The sequence below is a fragment of the Amblyraja radiata genome, chromosome 10 (genome assembly GCF_010909765.2).
Source record: "Amblyraja radiata isolate CabotCenter1 chromosome 10, sAmbRad1.1.pri, whole genome shotgun sequence".
NCBI lineage: Eukaryota > Metazoa > Chordata > Chondrichthyes > Rajiformes > Rajidae > Amblyraja > Amblyraja radiata.
Window position 1 is genome coordinate 7,621,634 of NC_045965.1, and position 21,268 is coordinate 7,642,901.

The 21,268-nt window shown below is 43.0% G+C and overlaps 1 protein-coding gene across 13 annotated transcripts in view; it reads right to left on the bottom strand.

The window, feature by feature from the left end:
• Positions 1–21,268, bottom strand: part of LOC116977489 — a 171,629-nt gene that overhangs the window by 29,581 nt on the left and 120,780 nt on the right. For 11 of the 13 annotated variants that reach the window (XM_033027954.1, XM_033027956.1, XM_033027957.1 and 8 more), the window contains 14 exons: positions 20,381–20,641; positions 20,033–20,287; positions 18,958–19,218; positions 15,993–16,253; positions 14,274–14,528; positions 11,657–11,917; positions 11,300–11,560; positions 6,168–6,428; positions 5,634–5,894; positions 4,738–4,998; positions 4,032–4,286; positions 3,483–3,743; positions 2,061–2,321; positions 348–602 (listed from right to left, as the gene is read on the bottom strand). In XM_033027954.1, the coding sequence (XP_032883845.1) occupies positions 348–602; positions 2,061–2,321; positions 3,483–3,743; positions 4,032–4,286; positions 4,738–4,998; positions 5,634–5,894; positions 6,168–6,428; positions 11,300–11,560; positions 11,657–11,917; positions 14,274–14,528; positions 15,993–16,253; positions 18,958–19,218; positions 20,033–20,287; positions 20,381–20,641 (3,630 nt within the window). The remainder of the gene's footprint in view (positions 1–347; positions 603–2,060; positions 2,322–3,482; positions 3,744–4,031; positions 4,287–4,737; positions 4,999–5,633; positions 5,895–6,167; positions 6,429–11,299; positions 11,561–11,656; positions 11,918–14,273; positions 14,529–15,992; positions 16,254–18,957; positions 19,219–20,032; positions 20,288–20,380; positions 20,642–21,268) is intronic. The other 2 variants (XM_033027959.1, XM_033027958.1) reach the window with 1 other exon arrangement.

Here is a 21,268-nt window from a genome sequence, read left to right on the forward strand (position 1 = left end):
AACTTCTACAGGGCAGAGAGCATATCAACTGGTTGAATCACAGCTGATTTGGCTACTCGAATGGTCAGGAATGAAGGAGACAATCATCAGTCTATTGAACACTACAAACACCAACTAAACCATGAAGTACAAACTATCTTAGTTGCAGCAGGAACTTTGGGCTTTTATTTTGTTTTACACTAACATCGTTTTTTTAATTGAAATTCTTTATGTTTGTTTATCATGCCATCTATTGAGTACTGTGTTAAAGATCTGTTATGCTGCTGTAAGTAAGAATGTCATTGTTCTGTTTCGGTACATATGACAATTAAACACTCCTGACTCCCAGGGTTCTCTTTCTTTATTACCTGTATAAATTTCAGAACGTGAGCTTTGGAGACTGCTGCAGGTTTCACCAAATGCGAGGACGGAGATGCTGTACGTTTGGCTGCAGTGAAGATCTGGGATTAGACAGTTTGTGTCGGACGTGGTACAAGTGGCCGTGTGTCCATCGCTGCCCTCTGCTGTTGCAGTGTACCACACTGTGAGATTACTCAACTCCCACGTTACAGAGGCAGTGAGGGTAACACTATCAGCGTGTACGTTCTGAGGGGGACAAGGGGCTTGGAGAGAAAGAAAGATATGAATTAATACAATGAGTGTAGTATTTCAATAGTAGATGTCGGACTTTGTGGCAGCACTAGGCCATTCAGACCCTCGTGTATTTTCTGACATCAAATAGATCAAGGCTGATCTGGAAGAATTATTCATTGAGTCATGGAGTGATACAGTGTTGAAAATTGCCCTTCGGCCCAACTTGCCCATGCCGGCCAATGTCTCAACTACACTGGTCCCACCTGCCTGCGTTTGGCCCATATCCCACCAAACCCATCCTATCCATGTACCTGTCTGTTTCTTCAACATTCACTTGCACCATGGGTCCATTTACCTTTGTGTCCTCATGTAATAGAATCAATCAATTCAAATTTTGAATATGTCAATTAATCTAACCTCAGTAACTCATTGGGGTGGAGAAATCTAGATTTCTATTGATGTGGCATTAGAATTTCAGACCTTATCCCTGAAAGATCTTATTCAGCGTTTTACACTGATTATGTGTTGCAAAGGTCTCCTTCACCACAGTGTCTATCTCCCCACATAATTCCTTTAATCCTTTCAAAAACCCTCTTTTAGATTAGTTTAGTTTATAGATACAGCGTGGAAACCGGCCGTTCGGCCCTCCGAGTCCGCACCGACCAGCGATCCCCGCACATTAACACAATCCTACACACACAAGGGCCTCGGTTGCCATGCTGTGCGAACGGAGAGGTTGAGAAGGAGTTTCTTCCCAGAGGCCATTAGGACTGTAAACTCCTATCTCACCAGCGACTAACTTTACTGAGCCATTTTACTGGGTTTTTTTTAATTGCTGTTTTTTTCCCTTTTTCTTTCCTCCCACAATATGTAATATGTGAATATGTGATTCTGTTCCATTCTGTCTGTAGTTTGTTTGTTTGTCTGTTTTTGCACAAAGTCCGCGAGCATTGCCACTTTTCATTTCACTGCACATCTCATATGTGTATGTGACGAATAAACTTTTACTGAAGCCAATTAACCTAGAAAACCATACGTCTTTGGAGTGTGGAGGAAACCGGAGCACCCGGAGAAAACCCATGCAGGTCAACGGGAGAACGTACAAACTCCATACAGACAGCACCCGTAATCAGGATCAAACTCGTGTCTATATAGATGTACGGCAACAACTCTACCGCTGCGTTGCCGTGCAGCCCTTAATCTTAATCTTAAAAGAATACTAGTCAGGTCTGCATTTGAAGTTACAATGAGCTTTCCAGCATTTATCAGCAGGTCAGCTTTGGAAATTTCCATTGTTCTTGTGGTCAAGAGGCTGGCCTGAAAACCCAGAAGCAGAAATTAATCAGATGAACCAGTCTATTGCATGAGATGCATGGTATTGTGGAATCTGCATTTCCTGCAACATCGTAATTTAGCCGTAGCCATTAACCCGAATTAACTTCTGCATTGTAACCTGTTTTACACATCAGAGACATTGGGACTGTTACCTGTTTCAGTTTCATAAACTGAAGTGTTTACACTCTGACAGTAACTGTCCATTGCTGTTACAGTTAGTGAGTACGTTTGACTGCAGTGCAGGTCCATGAAATCACAGCTTGTCCCCGTTGTGTTACACAGTGAAATGTGTCCATCTTGTCCTTCTGCTGTTGTAATGTACCACATCGCCCCATCACTCTCCTCCCAGGCCACTGATGTACTCTTGGTGTCACAGTTCAGACTGGTGGAGATGTCCTCTGGTGCACAAGGTGCTGAAAAGTGTAGAAACAAACAAACTAACTGTAACCAGGCCGGAATGTCTACACTCCAAATCCTTCAATATAGCTGTCAGCATAATTGATTTTGCTGACTGTGAGAATGTTACACTTATTTTTGTACTTTCTATCAACAAATAACACTCTTTAAATTACCTGACCAGTGGGAGAAAGCCTCTTTTCTGATCAGGAACTTTCACTTTTGACAATAAATGGCTTGTTTTTTTAAATATTAGTAAAAGTTCAATAATCTGGCACATTCAGGACAAACACACTTTTAGAGTCACAGAGTCACGCAGCAAGGATATGGGCCCTCGTCCCAACTTGCTGAAGCCAACCAAGATGCCCCATATACACTAATACCACACACCACATTTGGCCCCATATCTCTCTAAGCCTTTCCCATCCATGTACCTATGGCAGGATGTTGATCATTTGGGCAAGTGGATTGAGGAATGGCTAATGAAGTTTAATACGTGAATTAAGGTGGGAGGGGGTATGTTTAATGGAGATGTGTGGGACAATTTCTTTACACAGAGAGTGGTGTGGGCCTGGAATGCGTTACAGAGGTGGTGGTGGAGGCAGGTACAACTATGGCATTTATGAGGCTGTTAGATAGGCACATGGAAGTGCAGGGAATAGAGGGATATATACCATGTACAGGCAGATGAGATCAGTTTAACTTGGTGTCATGTTCGGCAAAGGGCCTGTCCCTGTGCTGAACAGTTCAATGTTCTTTTGCAGATAAGTGGGAGGTGTCGTGTTTTGGGAAGTCAAATGAGGGCAGGACCTTAATCAATTTTTTCTTAATCAATGCTTATTCCCTGCCTGATGCTAACTATCTACTAAAACATGTATTCTAATTAACAACGAAAATTGTTGGAGATGCCCACAAAAAATCCATCTCAGTGTGGTTTTAACATTTGCATCTATCGGAGGTGCATTGTAAGTGAAACTGATATGGAAAACTATATTGTGTAGGAAGGAACTGCAGACGCTGGTTTACACCAAAGATGGAAACAATATGCTGGAGTAACTCAGCAGGACAGGCAGCATCTCTGGATAGAAGGAACGGGTGGCATTTCGCATCTGCTTTAATTTGGCATGTTCATCCCTGAAAAATTGTACTGTCAGTTTTCGAACATACAAAGCACCTACCAGTGTTAAATTGAAACGGAGGCGTTTGCGAGTTGTCACACACCCCATCCAGTGTAACCAGAGTTACATTATACATCTGTCCACATCGCAGGTTGGTTATCTGACATTTACTGCTGTCCGTCTCACAGGAAACTACGTGCCCATTGCCCCCTGCCGCTGTGGCAGAGTAAGACGATGCACCTTTAGCGTGGTCCCACCGCACCCAAGCATCATTTCTATTACAGTCCAGCTGCACATCGAGATTCTGTGCGATGCATGAAGCTGAAGAAGGAAAGATGAACAGAGCAATTGCACAGCAACTGGTAATATTTATGTAATTTTTTAAAAAAGTTTTAATTTACATGTAAATGTATTCTGGAGGACTGTTTTTTTAAATTAAAGTTAGTGTGAAGGATAGAGAAATTAGAAATTGTCACTTTAATTTCAATGTTCATGTTTCATGTATTTTGTGTTTTTTTTTAATCACTGTTGGCAGATCAATTTCCCTCCTGGGATAAATAAAGTTCTATCGTATCGTAAATATAGGAGATGGCGTTTTTCAGCATTTACCTGTTCTCATTGTGACGGAAGGACTTTCAACACTGTCACAGGTGTCATCAATCGCACAAACTGAGAGGGTGTAGGTCTCTCCACAGTACAGGTCGGTGATATCACACAGTGTATCATTGGCACTGCATTGCTGCACGTTGCTCCCTTCTGCAGTAGCCGTGTATGATATTGCACCTTCACTGAACTCCCAGGAGACCGACATATGTCCAGCATCACAGTCCATGTGAGCGTCAACATTCTGGGGCACACACGGTACTGCAACGAGAACATTCATAAACTGAACCCATTGTACAAATACCGAGCCACCTAACGGCAATATGCAAAAGAGCCAGAATTCCACATAATGTGTGCAGAATTTGTAACATCTGTAGCAGGCAAGTTACTGGAGAGAATTCTGAGGGATAAGATATATATGCATTTGGGTAGACAAGGATTGATTGGGACGAGTCAGCATATTTCGTACATGGGAGATCGTGTCTTACAAATCTGATTAAGATTTTTGAAGGAACCAAAAAGGTTGATGGCAAAGCTGTCTACATGGACCTCTGCAATGCATTTAATACGGTTCCACATGGTATTGCAAGGAATAAATTCATAAATTGAAACTGCTAGAAAAATAGAGCAATATATCGGTAAGATACATTAAAAGACAGAATTCCGCATAATGTGTGAAGAATTTAACAATGTACATATTTCCTGGACTCACCTGTTTTGATTGTCACAGCAGAGCTTTGTGAGCTGTTACACTCCATGCGGATTGCCTCTATAGTTATATAGTAGTTCAGTCCACAGTGCACATCAGAGACCTCACATTCAGTGCCTGTTGTATTGCAGGAGGCCCAATGGCCATTGATTCCTTGTGCTGTTACATGGTATGACTCTGAGCCATTGCTGGGATCCCAAAACACCGAGATGGTGTTATTTTCACAGTTGATCTGAGCAACCACATCCTGTGGAATACAAGGCTCTACAGAAAGGAGTACAGAAAATAATTGTAATCTGTTGTAAACTCAATATTATATAACTATAAACTGCATATTATCAAATCTTGCAATGGAAGTAGGGAAATGTGACAGCTAATTGTGCAGATCAAGCTGCTAAATCAATGAGACAAAGCATAGATTATCTTTGTTGCAAAATATTTAATATTGAGCCTTGTCATTGAGAGCCCATGAGAGCATTGCCTTTAAGGCAGTGAGTCACTTTGCTGTCTATTGTACTTTGAATCTTCTCTCTATTACTCTCCATAACCAAGAGGGGACTGTATATGAAAATGACCCATTAATGTCCCAACAAATACATACATTCTGAAGCCTCAACAAACACTGAAACAATCCAGAAAGCTAGGTCCCCTGTCTAGTGCATTGTGCTTACCAGATATGACACCAATCCCATTGCTCAATTAAAGCACGAATGAGAGAAACATCCTCTACCTGACGTGATTAACTGCAGCCCAACTGAATTAACTGCTGCCCTATGTAAATTTTCATTTTACTAATTGCTTGGTTTAATGATCTACAGTTCTGTCCTGCTATGCAATTTTCTTCTTGCATTTTTGATGCTCTTTCTGTTTATTTTATTGAAAGGGAAAGAATGGGTTACCTGTTTGAATTTCAAAAGTAGGACTCGGTAAACTGGTGCAATTCCCATCCATTGCAAGGACACTTATATTGCACATCTGGCCACATGGGAGGCCGATGATCTCACAGCTTGCCTCTGTTGTATTGCATGAGTACCATTCTCCTTCTATTCCATTTGCCATGACCATGTAGAACATGGCACCTTCACTCTGCTCCCACCACACGACCATCTTGCGTGTTGTACAGTCCAAATGTGCACTCACACTCTGGGGACTGCAGGGAGCTTAAGGGACAAAAGAAGCAAAATGGATAAAGACGTGGCCATATTTTTACTCAAATCCAAAATGATGCTCATAGAAATAGAAAATGAGAAGTTTTTAAGAATAAAGACTTTTATGAATTGACTATGAATTTCTATTGACTATTTTTTGGGATTAAATGTCACAGTCAATAAAACAATTAGTTACCTGTCTGAACTTCAACTGCTAAACTGGTGGTGCATATCAATGATAAACTGTGATATTTGTGGATAGCATGCCATGAAATAATGAGTTACCTGTCTGAATTTCGATTGAAGAACTCACAGAGTGGTTACAAGTCCTGTCCGAAGCTACAACATGCACCGAATATAACTGGCCACAGAGTAACGCGGGTGTTCTACAGGATGTTTCTGATGTGCTGCACGAGACGTTGCTCCCATCAGCACCTTCCGCAATGGCAGTGTACCACAGTGCTCCTTTACCAGAGTCCCACATTACCAATGCTGTATTGACGTTACAGTCCAATTGTGCTTTGACATTATGAGGATCACAAGCGACTGAAAATAAAATTGAAAATTAAAATGTCAGACAGCGGACTAAGTTATCGATAATATCATTGAAATTTCATAGTGTAAAATCACAGAAATGGTTTGCAGGTTAACGTTTCAGAGTTGATGCGATCGAAAAGGGCAGTGGCAGCTTGGATATGAAATTGACTAGCATTCGGAGGTCATGGTGAATGGCTGTTTATTATACAATAGAGATGTATGCCACAGTGTCCATCCAGAATTAGGATTACATTCACTAATACATTTGAGAGATTAACATTTTAGACATACATGTACAAATCTGCTAAAGAAGCAAAATTGAGCTTATGGTGAACAGCATGATGGGGAAGGACTTCAGTTGTGAGAGGGATGAAAATGGCACATATAGAGTACTGACAATATCAGGTGATCCATTCTAGATGGAAAGGTAAGGAGAAGCAATACAAAATAAATGGCACAATCTTGACGTGGGTGCAGGAACAGATAAAACACAGCGTTGAGAAACAAAAAAATGTTTGAAGATAGACTTTCCTTGTTAACTAGCATTTATTTCTATATTTTCAGCGTCTGTGCATAGCCAACATTACTTGCTCATCCCTAATTGCCTTGAGAAGGAGATGGTGCGCTGCCTTCTTGTACTGCTGCAGTCCTTCTGTTGAAGATACGCTCACAATGCAGTTAGGGAGACAGTTCCAGGACTTAGAACCAGCAATGATGAGAGAGTAGCAAATAATTTCCAAGTCAGGGTTTGCGACTTAGAGGGGAAGCTTTAGCTGGTGACATTCCTCTGTGTTTGTGCTTTTGTCCTTCTTGGTGGAATGGGTCATAGATTTGGAAGGGAACCTTGATTAACCAAAGCGGTTGTAAATTTGGTCAAAAAGAAAAAAAAGTGTATGCATGGTTTAAGAAGATTAAATCAGGAATATAAAGTAAACAGTGTAGAACGCAATTAGAAGGGCCAAAAGCGGCACAATGTGGCATAGGCGAGTAGGACTAAAGAGAATTCCATGGCTTTTCACATTTAAGTTAAAAAGAAGAGGGAGAAGGTGGGATCGTTCAAGGATAAATGGAGGGAATTTTTGCTTGGAGTCAGAGGATGTAGACAAGGTACTAAATGAGTACTTTTATCTGTATTTACCGAGAAAATGAATGACGTGGAGGAAATACCAATATGGAAAGGCAGTTTAAGATTAAGAAGGAAGTGGTTTTGGGAATCCGCAAGGCCTGGTGGGATTTATCCCAGGCTGTTAAGAGAAGGAAGCGAGGAGATTGCAAGAGCCTTGACAAAGATCTTTGGATCTTCTCTAGCCACAGGCAAGGTCCCAGTGGACAGGTGAGTGGCCAATGTTGTTCCTTCGTTTAAGAAGGAAAGTAGAGAGAATACAGGGAATTGTAGGCTGGTGATCCTCACGTCAGTTTCAGGAACCTAATGGAGAGGATTCTTCAGAATAGGATTTATTCCCATTTGGGAGAGAAGGGGTTAATTAGGGACAGGCAGCATAGGTTTGTACATAACTGGTCCTATCTGACTAATTTGATTGACTTTTATGAGGTGGTGATGAAGGTGATCAATGAGGATCGAGCGGTGGATGTTGGCTACTTGGATTTTAGTAAGGCATTTGATAAAGGCCCCAATGGTACGCTGATCTAAAATATTAAGATGCACGAGATTCACAGTGACTTGGTCTTATGGATTTAGTGCTTGCTTGCTGATAGAAGATAGAGGAGTGGAAGGGGGTATTCAGGCTGCAGGTCTATGACCAGTGGAAGTCCACAAGGATCTGTGCTGGGACATCTGTCCGTGATGTATTTAAATTATGTTCATAAACGACGACACCAGGATTGATGGAGCTGTGGACTGTGAGGGAGGCTGTCAAAGGATGGGTTGGGGTGTAGATCAGCTACAGAAATGGGCAGAGAATTGGCAGACAGTGTTTAATCCAAGAAAGTATGAGGTGTTACACCTTGGGAGGTTGATGGTAAGGGAAGAGAGCACAATTAATGAAAAGACCCTTACCAGCATTGATGTGCAGAGGGGTCTTGGGGTCCAAGTTCGTAACTCTCATAAAATGGCAACAGAGGTAGAGTGGTAAAGAATGCATTTGTTATGCTTGCCTTCATGGGTCAGGGCATTGAGTTAAGAGATAGGAGGTCATGATGCATCTTTATACGACTTTGGTTAGGCCACATTTGGACTATTGTATGTAGTTCTGATCAACACATTACAGGAAGGATGTGAATGTTTTGGAGATGGTGCAGAAGAGGTTTAACAGACACTGTCTGTATTATAAGGTATTAGTTATAAGGAGAGGTTGGACAGACTTGGATTATTTTCTCTGAAGGGAAGACTTGATAAAAGCTTATAAAATTATTCGAGATATAGTAGACAGTCAGAATGTTAGGTTTCTTTACATTGAGGTAGTTGGGTGCCTGGAACAGGCTGCTCGGTGTGTTGTTGAGGTCAGATATGATAGCGGCATTTAGGAAGATTTTAGATAGGCACATGGATATGCTGGGAATGGAGGGACATGGATATTATGCAGGCAGATAAGATTACTTTATCTCGGCATTAGGCTCAGCTCTGACATTGTGGGTCGAACTCTTGTTTTATGTTCAAGGTTCAATTCAGGCCTTTTGACAATTACCACCTAACTCGCTGAGGACTTCCGGCCTTTTCTATTGGTATTTCAACGTTTCACATCGTTGCGTATACGGCTGAGCTGCAACTGTACTGATTCACAAGTCTAGAACAAGTCTTCAGTATTACAGCTGGGATATTATCTGGAGCCACATGTTTTGCTGTATACAATGCTCTCAGCTATTTCCCAACATCAGGTGGGGTGAACTGAATTGGCCAAAAGCGGACTTCTATAATGCGGAAAACTCGAGCGAAAGCCAAGATAGATCATCACGTATTCTTCAGCACTCACATGCTGGACCTATATTCATAGAGGTTGGAGATATTCTTGTTGTCACCTCATTCTTGGGTTTTTTAAATTGTTCACCAACATTTATGACTGGCTGTGGCAAGACTGCAGAACTTAGTTTTGGTCCATAGATGTGTCAACTGCTTAGTACACTGTTGTTGTTGTTGTTTCACCAGGTTGGCATCTCAGTTTTGTCAATGGCCTTGTTTGCTGCTGCTGACAAACCCTTCTGCATAAAGTGTCGGAGTAACTCAGCGGGTCAGGCAGCATCTCTGTAGAACATGGATAGGTGATGTTTTGGGTTGGGATCCTTCTTCAGGCTTGGTGAGTCTGATGCACCTCCATATCCTATAGTACTGACTTCTGCAATTAACTCTGCCTATTCAATTTCATTGATGGCAACTTTGCACATCTGATTCAATTAAAACAAACAGGCATGGTCATATCATCATATACTTATTGAAACTCTGATCTTGTTAGTGTGTATATCTGTATATGTGTATGTATATGTGGTTGTCATTACATCTTCGCAAAAACACCACGTGTAAAGATAACATTTTTACATATTCCGATTGACATTTTTCCCATCAAGGCCGGGAACACCTTATCTGAACATTTCATGCTTTATTTCTCGACTTATTCTCGACTCATTACTGATTAAGTCAAAAGACTTTGAAATTAAAACCACCAGCTTCAAATGATAACGTCACAATTGCTCAGCTAGAAGAGACCAGCCTGAATGAAGATGCCATCCTATATTTGACACGTTATTTGCAATTAAAGCTTTAAAAATGCCCACTTTCATTTATTTAATAGCTATATTTAAGAGGGAGTTAGATGTGGCCCTTGTGGCTAAGGGGATCAGAGGGTATGGAGAGAAGGCAGGTACGGAGTGATCCCTAATAACATTGTTCACTTCCTTAGTGAGGAGTGTCTATGAGTAATTTCATAATCCACTCACCCAGGATTTGTGAATATGCTGTATTCCCTTTCTAATAATATTGGAAAATGTTCCATTAATCAGAACTTGCACAGAAGCAAATTTTATTCCTGTTAGATCATTGAAAAAAACCTTGAATTGAGGTACAGGTCCACCACTTGTTTAGTTGTAGTTTAGAGATACAGCGCGGAAACAGGTCCTTCGGCCACCGAGTACAAACCGACCAGCGATCCCCGCACACTAACTCCATCCGACACACACCAGGGACAATTTACATGTATAACAAGCCAATTAACCTACAAACTTGCACGTCTTTGGAGTGTGGGAGGAAACTCACGCAGTCATGAGGAGAACGTACAAACTCTGTAAAGACAGCACCCATAGTTGGGATCGAACCCGGGTCTCCAGCGTTGCAAGAGCTGCTGTAAGGCAGCAACTCTACCGCTGCACCACCCTTGTTATTATGAATACCAAATTTATGGGCACTCTGTGCATACAAGCGAATGTTTGGAAAACTGGCAGGATGGATGGGGAGGGATTCACTGGCTGCTATGTGGCTGCAGACATCTTCTGCTGGGTGGGGACGGGACATTTTCACGTGCCTTCTCAACTCACCCACCTCCAACCCCGCCCAAGCCGCAACAAACACGGACTGGTTCAAGGCAAGCTGGGAGTGAGAGAAGGCTCACTCGCTCACTCACTCACTCAATGAGTCCGAGACGTTGGCTGAGAGCTGCTCTTCCCATGCCTGCTTGCTCGATAGTCACGGCTGTTTCTATGATCCTCTCCCGCACGCAAGCTTTTATTTTATTTCCAACTTACGAACAGTTTGGATTATGAACAGTTTTCTGGAACAGAACTCTATCAAAACCCGGGGTCTGCCTTATATAATATATTTAAAAAAATGTTTAACACAAGCAAAATTAATAAATTTGAAGAGTATCACATTGATATATTGCCAATGGACTTAGGAGACCATTTGTTATAAAGGTTTTTACGGAAATGAGCAATACCTGCATGTACATTGACCACTGCTGTCTGCGGTCTCCTGCAGATATCATCTGTTGCTAGAACAGAGATTGTATAATATTCACCACACTGCAGCTCTTGGGTTTGAGCCCTTGTATCACTTGTGTTGAATGAAGTTGTTTCTCTTTGACTGTCTCGAACAGTCACCGTGTACAACTTTGCTCCATCAGCTTCATCCCACCAGAACGATACAGTATTCATATCACAATTCAGCTCAGCTGTGAGATTCTCAGGAATGCAGGGTGCTATTCAGAAAACACAAATTAATATCAGTTCGCTGTCTTGTAAATAAACACAATGACTAAACATCAAAATAATTTCCTTGCTGGGATGTTATTTACCAGTTTGTATTTGTGCAGAAGTACTTGCAATGCCGTGCCGGCTGTAACTCAGAGTTGTTACGGTCATGTTATAGGATTGTCCGCAGTGTAAATCCAGCATTTCATAGCGTGTGTCTGTGGTGTTGTCTGAGTGTGTGTGCCCATCACTTCCTTCAGCTGTTACATCGTACTCGATCGCCCCATCAGTTCTTCCCCATGAAACCACCACTCTATTGGAGGTACAATCCACATTGGTGATAATTTCATCTGGGGCACAAGGTGCTGTAGAAGAGGAGATATAAGGATGAAAATGCCATGCTAGCAGCTCACTGAATTCAAATACCTTCAATAAAGCCATGATAATGATATGCCGTGTTTACCTATTCAATGTAATCACGTTAAATCCAAAGAAATTCTAGGTAAGAGTCACAAAAGTTTTCACCTACTTTGAACCCAAAGTAGTCAGTCTGAAGAAGGGTCTCGACCCGAAACGTCACCCATTCCTTCTCTCCAGAGATACTGCCTGTCCACCTGACTTACTCCAGAATTTTGTTTCTATCTCTAGTCAAATTATTGTCCTGCCTGTTGAATCTTTGCATTAATGTTTCCATGCAGTATTAAAAGGACTCTGATTCCACATTTCTTGTAGAATTACAGGGATCCACCGAGCCTGGTGAAGATTGCAGCATCAAAGGTTATAGACAATAGGTGCAGGAGTAGGCCTTCCGGCCCTTCGAGCCAGCGTCACCATTCAATGTGATCATGGCTGATCATCCCCAATCAGTACCCCGTTCCTGCCTTCTCCCCATATCCCCTGACTCCGCTATCTTTAAGAGCCCTATCTAGCTCTCTCTTGAAAGTGTCCAGAGAACCGGGCTCCACTGCCCTCTGAGGCAGAGAATTCCACAGACTCACAACTCTCCGTGTGAAGAAGTGTTTCCCCATCTCCGTTCTAAATGGCTTACCCCTTATTCTTAAACTGTAGCCCCTGCTTCTGGACTCCCCCAACATCGGGAACATGTTTCCTGCCTCTAGCGTGTCCAAACCCTTAATAATAAGATGCCCTCTCATCCTTCTCAATTCCAGAGTATACAAGCCCAATTAGTTGGTTAGTTGTCATAAGGGTTAGTTGGCTTAAGGGCCTATTTCCATGTTAAACTTGTGATGCCTGTTCTAGTTGGAAGATACTGAATAACATTTTTAAAGTATTCTAAGGATTTGCATTTAAATCCCCTTCACATTCCCATACTGACCTTTCTGTCCTGGGCCACTTCCATTGACAGAGTGAGGCCACACGTAATATGGAGAAACAGCACCTCATATTCCGCTTGGGTAACTTACAACCTAACAGTATGAACATTGACTTCTACATTTTTAGGTAACTAAGCAACAAACTGCCTCCCCCCACTTCTCCCTCTTCCCCCACCTCTCTTCCCTATGCCGCATCTGGACGTGCATCCATTTGTCCCCCCCCCCCCCCCCCCCCCAACAATCTGCCTATCAAAAACCCTACAACTGTATCCACCTATCACTCACCAGGCTTTGTCCTGCCCTCCTCCTTTCCAGCATTCTCCCCCCCCTCCACTACAATCAGTCTGAAGCAGGTCCCCGACTCAAACGTCATCTGTCCATGTTCTCCAGAGATGTCACCTGACCCACTGTGTCACTCTGTCACTGTGTCTTCTTCTGGCTTTTATTACCTGTTCTAAACAGATAATTCAGAGGTCACAGTGCAAAGCTCGGCTGCCCTGACTGCTTAACTTCCAAAATAATCTGTTCATTGCAAAGTCTGTCATGATATCCTGAGGAGATGACGTGTTCTATAAAGATTGCTCTACTCATTCTATACCCATGGCAGCGTAGACGGACTCTGTTCAAAGGTTATTTATTGGTCACATACACCTAGGTGTAGTGAAATGCTTCTTGCCAATTCCAACTCCATTTTTAAATTCTCTGATGACACCACCATTGTTGGACAAAATTGTGGGTAATGATTAGTCAGTGTATAGGAGGGAGATCGATCGTCTAATTGAATGGTTCCTGACCAATAACCCCAGAGAGCTGATTGTTGATTTTGGAAGAAGAAAGCTGCAGATCCACAAACCTGTCTTCATGGGCAGACCAGTGGTGGAGAGAGACAACAACTTCAAGTTCCTGGGCTGGGTCCAGGACAGTTCTCTGAAGATCTGTCCTGGAGCCAGCACATTGATGCAATCATAAAGAAAGTCCTTCAATGCCTCTACTTCGTTAGCAGATTGAGGAGATTGGATTTGTCAACAAACACTCTATAGAACTTCTACAGAGCAGAGAACATATCAACTGGTTGAATCACAGCTGATTTGGCTACTCGAATGGTCAGGAATGAAGGAGACAATCATCAGTCTATTGAACACTACAAACATCAACTAAACCATGAAGTACAAACTATCTTAGTTGCAGCAGGAACTTTGGGCTTTTATTTTGTTTTACACTAACATCGTTTTTTTAATTGAAATTCTTTATGTTTGTTTATCATGCCATCTATTGAGTACTGTGTTAAAGATCTGTTATGCTGCTGCAAGTAAGAATGTCATTGTTCTGTTTCGGTACATATGACAATTAAACACTCCTGACTCCCAGGGTTCTCTTTCTTTATTACCTGTATGAATTTTATGACTGGAGCTTTGGAGACTGCTGCAGGTTTCACCAAATGCGAGGACAGAGATGCTGTACGTTTGGCTGCAGTGAAGATCTGGGATTAGACAGTTTGTGTCGGACGTGGTACAAGTGGCCGTGTGTCCATCGGTGCCCTCTGCTGTTGCAGTGTACCACACTGTGAGATTACTCAACTCCCATGTTACAGAGGCAGTGAGGGTAACACTATCAGCTTGTACGTTCTGAGGGGGACAAGGGGCTTGGAGAGAAAGAAAGATATGAATTAATACAATGAGTGTAGTATTTCAATAGTAGATGTCGGACTTTGTGGCAGCACTAGGCCATTCAGACCCTCGTGTATTTTCTGACTAAATATTTTCTGTATTTTTTAAATAGATCAAGGCTGATCTGGAAGAATTATTCATTGAGTCATGGAGTGATACAGTGTTGAAAATTGCCCTTCGGCCCAACTTGCCCATGCCGGCCAACGTCTCAACTACACTGGTCCCACCTGCCTGCGTTTGGCCCATATCCCACCAAACCCATCCTATCCATGTACCTGTCTGTTTCTTCAACATTCACTTGCACCATGGGTCCATTTACCTTTGTGTCCTCATGTAATAGAATCAATCAATTCAAATTTTGAATATGTCAATTAATCTAACCTCAGTAACTCATTGGGGTGGAGAAATCTAGATTTCTATTGATGTGGCATTAGAATTTCAGACCTTATCCATGAAAGATCTTATTCAGCGTTTTACACTGATTATGTGTTGCAAAGGTCTCCTTCACCACAGTGTCTATCTCCCCACATAATTCCTTTAATCCTTTCAAAAACCCTCTTTTAGTTTAGTTTAGAGATACAGCATGGCCCTCCAAGTCCGCACCAACCAGCGATCCCCGCACATTAACACAATCCTACACACACAAGGGACTCGGTTGCCATGCTGTGAGAATGGAGAGGTTGAGAAGGAGTTTCTTCCCAGAGGCCATTAGGACTGTAAACTCCTATCTCACCAGCGACTAACTTTACTGAGCCATTTTACTGTTTTTTTTTAATTGCTGTTTTTTTTTCCTTTTTCTTTCCTCCCACAATATGTAATATGTGAATATGTGATTCTGTTCCATTCTGTCTGTAGTTTGTTTGTTTGTTTGTTTGTCTGTTTTTGCACAAAGTCTGCGAGCATTGCCACTTTTCATTTCACTGCACATCTCATATGTGTATGTGACGAATAAACTTTTACTGAAGCCAATTAACCTAGAAAACCATACGTCTTTGGAGTGTGGAGGAAACCGGAGCACCCGGAGAAAACCCATGCAGGTCAACGGGAGAACGTACAAACTCCATACAGACAGCACCCGTAATCAGGATCAAACTCGTGTCTATATAGATGTACGGCAACAACTCTACCGTTGCTTTACCATGCAGCCCTTAATCTTAATCTTAAAAGAATACTAGTCAGGTCTGCATTTGAAGTTACAATGAGCTTTCCAGCATTTATCAGCAGGTCAGCTTTGGAAATTTCCATTGTTCTTGTGGTCAAGGGGCTGGCCTGAAAACCCAGAAGCAGAAATTAATCAGATGAACCAGTCTATTGCATGAGATGCATGGTATTGTGGAATCTGCATTTCCTGCAACATCGTAATTTAGCCGTAGCCATTAACCCGAATTAACTTCTGCATTGTAACCTGTTTTACACATCAGAGACATTGGGACTGTTACCTGTTTCAGTTTCATAAACTGAAGTGTTTACACTCTGACAGTAACTGTCCATTGCTGTTACAGTTAGTGAGTACGTTTGACTGCAGTGCAGGTCCATGAAATCACAGCTTGTCCCCGTTGTGTTACACAGTGAAATGTGTCCATCTTGTCCTTCTGCTGTTGTAATGTACCACATCGCCCCATCACTCTCCTCCCAGGCCACTGATGTACTCTTGGTGTCACAGTTCAGACTGGTGGAGATGTCCTCTGGTGCACAAGGTGCTGAAAAGTACAGAAACAAAACTAACTGTGACTGGACAGGAAATGTAAATCTTTCAAAATCTATGGTACTGACAACATAAAATTAACATCCTTTTTCATAAATTGCCTGAAACTGTTGGGAGTATTTAAAAAGGAATTCCATTTACATAGGAATTTTCTCCATAAACTATACATGACTTGGAGGTACAAGAGGTACTCGTAATCAAAACATGGAGGGGACAGGGGACACTTCCTCGTCCACAGACCACAGTCTGTTCGTATTGGTGGAAATGTGTCAGCCTCAATAACAATCAGCACGGGAGCACCTCAAGGCTGCGTGCTTAGCCCCCTGCTGTACTCACTCTATACCCATGACTGCGTAGCGAACCACAGTGCGAACTCCATCATCAAGTTCGCTGACGACACAACTATTGTGGGGCGTATCACTGATGGGGATGAGTCAGAGTACAGAAGAGAGATCGAGCAACTGTCCATATGGTGCCAGCGCAATAATCTGGTCCTCAACACCAGCAAAACCAAGGAACTGATTGTGGACTTTGGAAGGAGTAGGAGGGGGACCCACAGCCCCATTTATATCAACGGGTCGATGGTTGAAAGGGTCAAGAACTTCAAATTCCTGGGCGTGCACAACTCTGAAGATCTTTCCTGGTCCGAGAACACTAACCCAATTATCAAAAAAGCTCATTAGCGCCTCTACTTCCTGAGAAGATTACGGAGAGTCGGATTGTCAAGGAAGACTCTCTCTAATTTCTACAGGTGCACAGTCGAGAGCATGCTGACCGGTTGCATCGTGGCTTGGTTCGGCAATTTGAGCGCCCTGGAGAGGAAAAGACTACAAAAAGTAGTAAACACTGCCCAGTCCATCATCGGCTCTGACCTTCCTTCCATCGAGGGGATTTATCGCAGTCGCTGCCTCAAAAAGGCTGGCAGTATCATCAAAGACCCACACCATCCTGGCCACACACTCATCTCCCTGCTACCTTCAGGTAGAAGGTACAGGAGCCTGAAGACTGCAACAACCAGGTTCAGGAATAGCTACTTCCCCTCAGCCATCAGGCTATTAAACCTGGCTCGGACAAAACTCTGATTATTAGCAACCACTTTCTGTTATTTGCACTACCAGTTTATTTATTCATGTGTGTATATATTTATATCATGGTATATGGACACATTTATCTGTTTTGTAGTAAATGCCTACTATTTTCTGTGTGCTTAAGCAAAGCAAGAATTTCATTGTCCTATACAGGGACACATGACAATAAACTCACTTGAACTTGAACAATTTTTTGGCGGCCGCGCGCATGCGCACACTCATACACACACGCGCGCGCGCGCGAGACTTCGGAGGCTCAATCCAGCGCTAAATGCAGCTCAACTCTGCCTGTCTCCCCGGGTTAACTACAGCCCTGTCTGGACTGACGGGACTCCAGCGCTGCTTCTCCGCGCGGGTCATATTTCCCGCAAGTCCAGGCAGGTTAACCTGGCGGGACAGGCGGGGTTGAGCTGGGTTAAGCGCTGTTTCTCTGCGCTGGCTGTGGCCTGGGGATACAGCTCGCGTCTGACTGCCGACCTCTCTGGCCACCCGTGGGGGGGGGGCACTCGGGTGGGGACAGTGCCGGAGACCCGGCCGGGATTGATCCTGCCTGTGGATGAGGCGCAGGTCTGTGTCACGTCTCCCTCCTCCACTCGCCGCGCTCTATCATCAGTCCCACCCCCTCCCCCTCCCCCTCCAATCATCGCGCCCTCGATCATCAGTCCCACCCCCACTGCCTCGCGGAAAGCGGAGATTTAAAAATCGGGATCACAAAAACTTGGGGGGGTGTCCCCCACCTCTCAAAACACGGGGGTGGGGGGACGTGTCACCTCTGCCCCCCCCCCCCCGGGTTTTCCGCCCCTGCAGAGTCATACAGCATGGATATAGGCTCCTCAACCAAACTTGTCCATGTGAGCCAAGATGCCTCAGCTAGGCTAGCCCCATTTACCCGTGTTTGGCTCATATCCCTCTGAACCTTTCATCAGTGTGTACCTATCCAAGTGTCTTTTAAATGTTACTAGACGACCCGTGGACCCGTTGGGTCCCTGTTGTGTCGCCAGTCAAGTACACATGGAAGTATTAGATCAAAATGGCGATCTGTGCACGCGCGGATACCGGACCCAGCAATCCTTCCCCAACTGCGCAGACGCGGCTGATGACGACCCATGGACCCGTGGGTCAAGTGCTGCGCAGGCGTGACTGCCGCGTTGAAACTCGTCCCGTTCACAGTGTAAAGTTAATTAAAGTATATTAGGTGAATTACTTTGTAAAATAGAATGAAACTTGATACGGCGTTCAGCAGGTGAATGGTGAGTAAGGCGCCCCTAAAATTGTTGCGCTATCGTGTACTGTTTTGGCTGTATTTCGGGAACATACATACATACAAGATTACACTTTTAGTTATGTATAGATTATACCTCCCTCACTTACTTCCATATATGCCGGAGGAAGTAGTTGGGGCAGGTGGTATCATAACGTTTATGAGATATTTGCACAGGTACATGGATATGATAGGTTTAGAGGGTCATGGGCTAAGAGCATGCAGGTGGGACTACTGTAGACGGGGCATGTTGGTTGGCGTGGGCAAGTTGGGCTGAAGGGCTTGTTTCCATGCTGCATGATTCAATGACTATGACCCTACTAGGTATAAAAATTCATGCAAAAACATACCCGTGTTGAATTCAAACTGAGAGCTCTGTGAGTTGTCACACACACCATCCAATGCTGTCAGAGTTAGGTTATACATTTGTCCACAGTGTAGGTTGCTTATCTGACACTCTTTATTGACTGTCTCACAGGAAACTGTGTGTCCATCGTTTCCTTCTGCTGTGGCAGAGTAAGACACTGCACCTTTAGTGTGGCTCCACAGCACAGAAGCATCGTTTGTGTCACAGTCCAGCTGAACATCGAGATTCTGTGGGAGGCACGAAACTGAAAAAAGCAAAGAGATGAACAGTAGTTGTTAACTTAACCAAAATCTTCAAGCAAATATGCCGTGTATGGCTGTATAATATTCGGTGTACACCCCTTTTGGAATTGCACTATGACTAAGACTATGGGATATGTGGGATAACATAGAACTACTGTGAATGGATGAATTGATTGTTGGCGTGGACTCGGTAGAACGAAAAGTCTGTTTCAATGTTGTGTCTCTAAATTAAACTAAACTAAGCTTAAACTAAACTAAATTAAACTAAACTAAATTAAACTATGCTATGTCTTGCATTGTGAGTATGGGAATGGCAAGAAGCTGTTGCATGTTTGTTGGTTGGCAGACAGATAGGTAAATATTCTGAGACTCCATAGGTTTCCCTCAATAAAAGAGTTCCTTAGTTTAGTCACGAATGTTATCCTACTGTATTTTACAAAGTTAAACTGACTTCGAGTGTCGTTTGGTGCAGAAATGAGTGTAGTATGGTGCAGAAATGAAGATTAGTGTGACTAACACTAATTCGGAAGATTACAGTGTGGAAACAGGCCCTTCAGCCCACTGAGTTCACGCCGACCAGCGATTGCCGTACACCAGCATCATAGAGGCAATTTACAATTTTTACCAAGGCCAATTAACTTACAAACCAGTACGTCTTTGTGGTGTGGGAGGAAACCGAAGCAACCGGGGAAAACCCACAGCGGTCGCGGGGAGAACGTAAAAACACCATACAGATAGTGCCTGTAGTCAGGATTGAACCCGGGTGCTGTAAGGCTGTAATTCTACCGCTGCTCCACCGTGCCACCCCACAGTTACCTGTTCTCCTTGTGACGGAAGGACTTTCAACACTGTCACAGGTGTCATCAATCGCATAAACTGAGAGGGTGTAGGTCTCTCCACAGTACAGGTCGGTGATATCACACAGTGTATCATTGGCACTGCATTGCTGCACGTTGCTCCCTTCTGCAGTAGCCATGTATGATATTGCACCTTCACTGAACTCCCAGGAGACCGACATATATCCAGCATCACAGTCCATGTGAGCGTCAACATTCTGGGGCACACACGGTACTGCAACGGGAACATTCATAAGTATAGAGTGAGGATACACTCCAAATAACATATAGAAATTATAGATATGATTCTATATACCACACAAATTACCTGTTTTAATTGTTAAAGCAGAGCTTTGTGAGCTGTTACACTCCATGCGGATTGCCTCTACAGTTATATAGTAATTCAGTCCACAGTGCACATCAGAGACCTCACATTCAGTGCCTGTTGTATTGCAGGAGGCCCAATGGCCATTGATTCCTTGTGCTGTTACATGGTATGACTCTGAGCCGTTGCTGGGATCCCAAAACACTGATACAGTGTTATTTTCACAGTTAACGTAAGCAGCCACACTCTGTGGGATACAAGGTACTGCACAACAGAGAAAGTATACTCAACACATTTTTTAAACACTTCAAGATTTAACAATGTAATTCTATTAAAATTTACACACTATAGCACCTAGCAGCAGCTGCCAGGAAAAGTGCACGTTAACTTGTACAATGAGGTAACAAGATAATCAACTGTATTTGAGGGAGACATTATTTGATTGGTAGCCCATAAAACCGCCCATTTCATGGATTAACTACCCTACTTGGTAATGTTTACTGCACAGGAGCACATAGATGCTAATCTTAATCAATTTGTGAATACGTTTTCCACATTTTACTATTGTCCAAGGGATAGACATGAAAACAACAGCAACCTCAACAAACACTAAATGCAGTTGAATCCTGTTGCATCTTGGATCCCAGACATTAATTTTGCTGTGCATTAATTTTTTGATGATTGTGTGCATGTTAATTAGATATGCAACATATCATGTATCTATACACTATAAAAGACTCAAGTGTAATCATGTATTGTATTTCTGCTGAATGGATAGCACGCAACAAAAGCTTTTCAATGTACCTCGGTGCAAGTGACACTAAACTAAACTGAAATGAGCACATGTACAATTCATTACAATTAAAGGTAATGTGACTGATTTTTTTTGTA